The 8,708-nt window shown below is 42.1% G+C and overlaps 1 protein-coding gene across 2 annotated transcripts; it reads right to left on the bottom strand.

The window, feature by feature from the left end:
* Window positions 1-1,815: 1,815 nt before the first annotated feature.
* Window positions 1,816-8,569, bottom strand: marveld2b (MARVEL domain containing 2b). Of its 2 annotated transcripts, none has more exons than XM_014143409.3 (7): window positions 8,449-8,569; window positions 4,889-6,124; window positions 4,744-4,779; window positions 4,265-4,443; window positions 3,456-3,627; window positions 3,181-3,231; window positions 1,816-2,692 (listed from the first exon to the last, which is right to left on the bottom strand). In XM_014143409.3, the coding sequence occupies exons 2-7, from the start codon at window positions 6,101-6,103 to the stop codon at window positions 2,573-2,575; spliced, it is 1,773 nt and encodes a 590-aa protein (XP_013998884.2). In that variant the 5' UTR covers window positions 6,104-6,124; window positions 8,449-8,569; the 3' UTR covers window positions 1,816-2,572. The 2 variants fall into 2 exon arrangements, with proteins under 2 accessions (XP_013998884.2, XP_013998885.2); XM_014143410.3 differs by lacking the exon at window positions 8,449-8,569 and adding an exon at window positions 6,976-8,432.
* Window positions 8,570-8,708: the final 139 nt, after the last annotated feature.

Here is an 8,708-nt window from a genome sequence, read left to right as displayed (position 1 = left end):
TCCCCTATGCAGAACAGGTTACTAGTGTGAAGGAAAACTACCCTGTCTGTGCCTCCAATCTTTGTTTGAAATGTATGACATTCCTTGTCGAAATGTATGACATTCCTTCCTTTAGGCCTAATTGTCACCAACATCGAATATGCAAAAACATTTAGTAGATCAAGAACAAATTGTCGATGGGAGAGTTTAGGTACATTTGGACAGACAAAATTATTGTTGTTTGTCACCCATGTGTTTATTAATCAATAATGGATAAAACGGGATCCAAATAATATTGAAACATTAGGTCAAAAATGTTCGCTGACAGAGTAGGTGATACAGAAGTAGATAGGCTTTGTTTCCTTGACATCTGTTAACTTCCTGGTCTTTAATATGTGACAAGGAAACATTAACAGACATGACTTCAAATAATTTTTCCAACTTTTTAAGTTTCCCAAGTTTGAGGGATTTATAAAATTGTAACAGTTCAATGAAAAAAAAAATAGGAATTTTTCCACCTCATTTACATTTGTGAACATAATATTTGTCCAAGAGAATAATAATGTTAATAAAATAGTTATGATCGGAATTACAAGGATAAGCATAATGCAATTTAACATCATCAAAGGTAAACGTAGGTAATTCTGGAGATTTTATAGACAACCATTCATGGATTTCAATCCATAGTTTACTAGAATGGTGACATGAACAAAAAATGCTCTACAGATTCTGAATCAGAGGAACAAAAAACACAAGGCATTTTGTCAAAATTGAATTTTTTGTGTAAGAAATCATTAACAGGGTAGATGGAAGGAAATATTTGAAAAGGAGTTTCTTTAACTTTTGGGATAACTGGACAAGGAAGATAAAAGGTTGTCACTTTTGACCACAGCATGGGTTAGTCACTTCCATAGCAATATAGTGAATTATAATCACCAAAAATTACTTCATTAACTACCAATCGTATCTACTTATTGTTGCATTTGCCTAGTGTTTTATTATTTCCGTTTTTTCATTGTATTCACAATAATGTCCCTGTCTTTAATTACTTGTTACTTTTATTTCTTATCTGTATTTCTTTTAACTGCATTGTTGGTTAGGGGCTCGTAAGTAAGCATTTCACTGTAAGGTTTCACTACACCTGTTGTATTCGAGGCATTTGATTCTAATTCAATTTGATTTGTATTGATGTGTAACATTGTTACTGTTGCAATAAAAATAGAAAAAATGATTATAAATAAAAAATAACTTCCTGGTCCTATGTTAGGTTGAAGATAACCAAGGTTAAGTCATGAGGGTTCTAATATCCCAGAAATCTTTGCATAAATAAGGACACATTCTAAACTAAGGCACCAGATATGCTATTTAGCACAGCGCTGGTCCCATGAATCTGTTTATTTTCAAAAGCTTCCGCATGGAATCGTAACTTTCCCTAACTTGTTTATCCTCAACCTATAAGGGCCTATGGTGTGTGTGTGTGTGTAAGATGACACCTTGGTGCTTGGGAGTTGCAGTGGAGCCAGAACCCTGCACCGTTATGATTGGAATAGGGGACTGTGACGCTCAACCCCCCCCCCCCCCCTCCCAGTGTCCATCATGACCAAACCAGTCCTCAAGGCTTTAACGAGACCAACAACAGCCATGTCATGAGGACTAGGCAAGATTCCACACAGACAGGAAGTGTGTGTGTGTGAGAGTGAGACATTGTTTAGACAAGATTCCCTTTTGTAACAGACACTGACTGACAGAAAAAGGATCCAGCGTCTAGTCTGCTCTGACATTCATCGACCCACTGACACACTCTGTGGTCATTTCTACTAGAAAAAAAAGGCATCATAGTTTTTAGGATCTTTATCAAACTGTGCTGAAATCAAACTTTGCAGACTTTCCTTCAATTATCAAGAAATTACAAGTACATCAGTAAGCAAGTCGTAACAGAAATATATGATACTGGATAACGTTTTTACACATAAACGTACAAAAGATACCGGAGGTGCCATGTGTTCCAAATAAATCACATCGATTGACATCAGTACACCCAGAAGCTGCAAAAATATTTTTTTGAAAAACACAAGTCAACAACGACATATAATACATAGGAGGTGCTTTGTCACTTAATTTAAACAATTATTACAGAAAAGTCTTGTTGAGGAAATCATAACAGATTTGTTTAGTTTCATACTGTTACAGTATCTAGAGTTTACAAAATGGTACAAAAGATAATTATACACAACAAAGAACGACATTTGCCCACATGATCAAATTGATGCTGGGGTACTGTGTAGAGACTGATCTGTACTTCAGGGTTGGGCAGTGGCAACCAACTTACAATTATGGCAGTAAACAAAAATATCACGGACATCAATAAAAACAAAATGCATCAGATAAGAAAACGTGTAGATTATAAAACCAGCCTCAATATACATTTTTGTGGCACTAAAATCTTTATATGATTTGACCCATGGCATGTCCACATAATGCATATAACTGGCAAGGAGTGGCATCCAACATAATGTAATGGAGGGTAAACTTCAGCATTCGAGCTTGACCTGGCTCAGTTAAGCTGCACAGTTCAGAGTGTGTGTGTGTTCGTCTAGCTGAATCCGTCGTTCCAGTCCATGACCTTGTTGTATTCGTTGATCTTCTGTTTGATGTGGGACAGTTTGTTCTTCAGGTACTCACACCTCTCCCTCTTCTCAAGGAACGTAGGATCCTGACAACAAGAAAGAGAGAACAGTTAACATTTGTTCGTTCACTTACTGTCTCCATCTCTCTCTTTCACCATCTGCCTCTCACTCACTCACACACACAAGTCCCATATCATGTCTTGCCATTTCATAAGGTAATAAATGGTGGAACCGAAAGCCATCAGATAAGGGCATAGTTGCATTTGATGTATCTAGCAAATGTCCTAGTCTGCAGTGTGCGTGTAGAAAGGACAGAGATAAACGTTTCAAACAGGAAGTGCCCTGATCTACTGTCAGTCCATCACACATCATTGGTTTACCTGAAAGGGAAACTACCTGAAACTATGTGAAACTCCCCGCCTACACAAACCGGTTTTACAGATCAACTTCTACTGGGCATCGTCCATAAACATATTACTGAAACCTAAAACTACTCCACAGGTCATTGTTACGGCTCAGGATCTGTAGTACTTATATACATTTTCTATTAAAATAAGACTCAAAAATCACTTACCGTTTTCTTTCTCTGGTACTCCAATACTATGGTATTGATGCGTTCCTTCTCCTGAAAGAAGATATTTAACTTTGAACAAGGGATTGGTAAAAAGCAGTAGAATGACGTGAATGGACATTAGGCTATAATTTATGGTAACTTTATGTTTGTCAATATGATTGGTGTGTGTGTGTGTGTGTGTGTGTGAGTGAGTGAGTGAGTGAGTGAGTGAGTGAGTGAGTGAGAAGTCTACGTGTGACGTGCTTGTGTATCTTTCTCTCTCTCGGTCTCAGTACCAGTTGACTGGAGGGCCGTGGAGGCAGGTTCCTCATCAGTTCGTCCATCTCGTCAAACCTCTTGGCCATGGCCTGGACCTCTGCATGCAGCTCTTTGTACTCAGCATACTGGTCCTTAAACACAGCCTTGTACTGGTCCCTCCCCTCCTCTGTACGGATGATCGGGTACTTCCTGTTCACACAACAAATACAAAGCAGAGGTCATCAACAAACATGGGTGCATCTCAAATAGTCTAAAATGACTCGTCCTATACACACACACACACACACACACACACACACACACACACACACACACACACACACACACACACACACAGGGTTGGTTTTTTAAGGCCTTTATATGTAGAAACAAATGTCTATCACCTGGGCAACCAGGTGTGTGTGAACTCTCTTGCCAAGCCCATCAATGACATTAACTGATCAATTAAGTAGCAGAGAGAGAGAGAGAGAGAGAGAAATAGAAAAAGCAGGACTGAGTGTGGCCCTCGTGAGATGGAGTTCTGCGCCGTATGATCGTGGACAGATAAGTCTAGTAGGAAGCAGCGTGTGGCAGTCAGCTAGCCTTTGGTACTTAAGGTCCATACGTTTGATTTGATTTAACCTATATATGCAGGGAAGTTCCATTGAGACCAAAGTCTCTTTTTCTTCCCAAAAAATGAAGCAAATACAAAGTACATAATAATGAAGCAGTGATACAAATGACAACAAACAAAGGCAGGAGCATGATACACAACAATACAAACGATTAAAAACTCCATCTGTCAGAGAACAGGTCAAATAAAGTTAGATGGGTGATCAGTACTCACGCCACGTAGTCTGCGATGATTACAGGTTTTGGGATGTGTCCTGCAGGGATGTGTCCTCTGAGGATCTCTGGCTCCATCATCAGAGGGACGGCTGGAGAGGCAACATGGCCGTCCAATACCTCTGGGATAGTCTGGAGGGTGGGGAGAGGGGTCTGCTCTGAGGTCCTGGAACCGCCCAGCTGGGGAAGGATGGGGATCGGAGGTATGGTTACTATGTTGTCAGCAGGGTTGAGGTAAATTCCATTTTAATTCATGTCAATTCAGAAAGTAAACCAAATTCCAATTCTAAATGTTCAAGAGGAAAGTCAGTGTACTTCCTGAATTAACTGGAATTTAACATGGTTGTCAGTATGTATACTCAGCGTAATGGCATGAAGAATGTGACATTTGTGCCTTGGTTGTGAAAAAAAAAAAGAGCTTTACAAATGAAATGAATTAATATTAATTCAAGTTTTCTACTAGTGTACTAAGAGACTTACAGCAGATATTGGCAGGGAAGATCCAATGGTTTTCATCTGAGAACAAAGAAGACCAATGGGAAAGGATGAGGCAAAGGATTTGTCATGGAACACAAAAATTGCAACCCAAACGGACAACTGTGTGTGTGTCTAATTCCGCCCTCACCTCCTGCGCTAACCCCTCCCTCCTCAGCCTCGCCGCCTCGTGCCGCCACAGCTTCAGACACACACCAGCGCCCACAAAATATATCATCATGTTGACGAACAGAAAAATAATGGCGGCGGTCTGGCCGGCCTCTGTGCGACAGAAGGCCCCGTTGACTCCGTTGTTGAAGACAGGGATGTAACAGAGGCCTCCTCTGGTTGTGTCCCTGACGTACATTACCGCTGCTACCATGTAGAGAAACCCAAGGGCCAGGTTAATCACACACTCAGTCAAGGGCCACCAAGACGAATCTAGGAGGATGGTACGGTAGTACATGGTCATCCCCAGGACTAGCATAATGACTGTTACTATCCAGGCCAGGCCAGCCACTACCAAGATGAAGGGGGTTTTGGGTCCGTCGTAGCTGAACGATCCGCTGCCTCCGTAAGCTGCTGCGCCGCCCCCTAACCCCCCGAACAACTGTGGCTGGGAGTAGCCGAACATATTGAACCACTCGTTGTCCTTGTGTACATAAGCACACGCGCAGGCGAAGACGACAGCGCCCAAAAGTAGCTCGACGCAGCCCAGGATGCGCAGTAACCCCGCCCAGGACTTCATATAGGCGTAGCGCTGGTGGTAATCCTCCACCCGCTCGCTGTAGGTCTTGGCTGAGCGGAATGTGACGCCCGAGACAGACTCGAAGGCATCGGTCCCTAGCAACATGGCGTCACGTTCTTTTCGGGAGTTGTAGCTGCCGCCAGAGCCTCCGTACGGGTCCAGGTAGGAGCCGGGGAGGGAGGGAGAGGGGGGAGGGGAGCAGGGGACACCTCTAGTGGTTCCTGGTTTGAGGTCGTCTTTTTCCGTCAGCGGCGGGGAGGGGGGTAAGGAGAAGGGCTTGTTGCTGCTACCACGGACACTGTTGCCGCGGAAGAAGTTCTTGAAGGAGTCAGGAATGAAGCGGTGGACGGGTTTGATGTCCATGGCCGCGCTGTCGTCGTCAAGGCGCTCCGAGGCACCGTCGCTAGGAGGGTAGAAGTCAGGGCCCACGGGGGGCTGGTCTGGGAGGGGAGGGGGGGGCAGGGGGTCAGAGCTCACAGCCAGGTCTGCCCCCCTGAAACCCCCAAGGGAGCGGGGAGGAGGAGGGAAGTCCTGGTCCCTCCATAAGGAGCCCACTGGGACCTGGTCGTAGTGAGGTTCTGCATTGAAACGGCCAGAGGAACCTCCTCTAGCAGACATGGGGACTCACTGGTCTCTGCCCTAGTACAGACACGGAAAGGAGAGGAGAGAGGCTGTGGTTAGAAAATGCAGGACAATATTGCCAAAGGATGAGCTGCTTGATAGTCTTGAATCTATGCAGTATACTTTATGTGACCTCTCGCCGCCTTGTAAACTACCTTTACAAAAGCATTACAGGACAAAGATCGTTAACCTCAAGACATGAGACATGATCTAGATTACTATTACAGTGTGTTGATATGTATAATTATTGTTATGTAATTTTCTTGTTACTTTCTGATTTTTTATGCATTATTCTTTTTTAGTTTATTTAGTAAATATTTTCTTAACTCTTTCTTGAACTGCATTGTTGGTTAAGGGTTTGTAAGCATTTCACGGAAAGGTATCATCATACCTGTTGTATTTGGCGCATGTGACAAATAAAATTAGATTTGATTTGTGTGTGTGTGTGTGCATGTGGGGGAGGGGGGGGGGGGGGCAGTAGTTGCATGCAAACGGGCACTGTCTTCAATCAGGGGCTTCCTGGGTATTGGCAATGCCAGATATACTGTTACCCCCCAGATAACAAAGAACCTACACGTAACCCCAGATTCACCTAAACCTCATGTGGATTACTGGAAAGCAATACATTTTTTAGTGAGTGGACTATACTGGTGGTTAAATCAATAAAAATGAAATAAAAAATGTCTCCCACAAACAATGTGGTAACAAGTTTATAGTTTTCTATAGCATGTCAAGTAACTCAAGTAAATCTCCCATCACCAAATGACCACACTATCAACATCTCTTCACAATGTTGGCATTGTTGTATCTTGCATCAATAGTAACATCGCAAAACAACAAAAAAATATGGAAAATAGTTGGAATAATACCTCTTTTACACAGTCACCGGGCCAGACTCACATGTCCTTGCTGTTCAGTATGAATATGTTTATATGGCTCTGATTTCCTCTCTGGCTGTGTCACCAGGAATGAGGACAAACAGGTGACAGTCAGTTACACTGAGGGAGTTTGTTTATCTGGCCCGGGTTACCCCGGTGGAAGAAGTTTGAACTAGGAGAAAAGTGATGCCAGGCTGCCTCCCGACGTGAGCCAAGTGCCTGCTCTCTCTCGTTGATGGCGAAGTCGGATGAAAACAAAAGTGACATAATTAAGTATGTGGAGAGTGATCAGTAGGATTATGTGTTTTCACATTCAGATGTGATTGATTTTGATAAAAACGCAATGACAACTAGATAAAAAAATTCTTAAAATGTATTTTATGGAAAAGATATGCATGTTTCTGGATGATACGTCATGCTGCCTTGTTGACAACATGACCTAGCAGCGCAGATTACTGTTTGATTTGAGACGAGCGCTCCTCCCTCCACGCTTTTGCCCAATAACGTGACTGGCCATTGCCCAGTTCAACCCGGGCCAGCGTAATACAACTCCCTCAATGACCTACATGCATCAAATCAAATATCTTACTTATCACATGCTCGGGAATATAACAGGTGTGGACCTTACCGTGAAATGCTTACTTACAAGCCCTTAACCAACAATGCAGTTTAAAAAAAATACAGTTAAGAAAATATGTGCTAAATAAACTAAAGTAAAAAATTAAATAAAAAGTAATAAAATAACGAGGCTATATACAGGGGGTACCGGTACCGAGTCAATGTGCAGGGGTACAAATTAGTCGAGGTAATTTGTACATGTAGGTAAAGCGGGAGCAAGGTTGTGTACTGAATATCTACAGTATATCCTACATACTCATAACTGTACTGTAGGTTTGCAAAAAGGCTCAATCTGATGACCTATTTGTTCTGACCTAACATAGCAATTTTAAAAGAGACTGTAGTAGCCGGTTACAACTCCATTACAACTTGGAAGTTTGGTGTGTGTCTTTGTCGACATAAAAAAAAAAGCTAATCTAAACCACATGACAAGGCTACATCAAATCTGAACTAAAACTCGGGTCCACAATTTCATTAAATCAATAGACATTGTCTGATTGTTTGACATTTTGGCATGCAGTCCACCACATGGCGAAGAAGAGCTTCGGGAACATTCTACAAACACATTATTATTATTATTATTATTATTATCGGCCTAACTTCTGAGTACAGAACTACTGATCTTTCACGGCATTATCTATGTTTTTATTCATATTAACCTGATTTGTAATGTTACCAGGTTGCTGTCCAGACAGTTTACCATCCCCATGAAATTGCTATTTGCATCATCACATATAACCTACATAAAACTGATAAGCACATTTATTAAAACATCGGTAATATCTATTCCTAAATGTGACAACTCCGTTGATGTCCTATTATGAATTTTATTTGAATTTTGCTTACCTGCCGATGATACATCCACCTGTTTCTTCCGCTAATTAATTTCCGCATAACGTAGGAGTGGACCATGTGACCAACCAGTCCCTGTGCGTGACAGAGCCGTCTGACCAGAAACACACCTGGGCTGGCAGGTCGGACCAGGGGTGTATTCATTACGACAATTATTTTGCAAAACGTTCGTCTGTTGCGGAACTGTTTAAGGCCTACTCCAAACGGAAAACTTTTTTCAACGAAAACGAGTTTCTATTGGACAAATGTAGGTA

The sequence above is a fragment of the Salmo salar genome, chromosome 15, assembly GCF_965601325.2.
Source record: "Salmo salar chromosome 15, fSalSal1, whole genome shotgun sequence".
Taxonomy (NCBI): Eukaryota; Metazoa; Chordata; class Actinopteri; order Salmoniformes; family Salmonidae; genus Salmo; species Salmo salar.
The sequence above is the reverse complement of the archived record's forward strand: the minus strand, read 5'-3'. Positions and strand labels throughout refer to the sequence as shown.

Bases quoted from the DNA above. Each gene is read 5' to 3' on its own strand.
- marveld2b (XM_014143409.3), bottom strand. From the start codon at position 6,103: ATGTCTGCTAGAGGAGGTTCCTCTGGCCGTTTCAATGCAGAACCTCAC. The intron at 4,444-4,743 runs GTAAGTCTCTTA...ATCCTTCCCCAG, and splicing joins CTTCCCTGCCAATATCTGCT to CTGGGCGGTTCCAGGACCTC. The intron at 3,232-3,455 runs GTACTGAGACCG...ATCTTCTTTCAG, and splicing joins CACGGCCCTCCAGTCAACTG to GAGAAGGAACGCATCAATAC.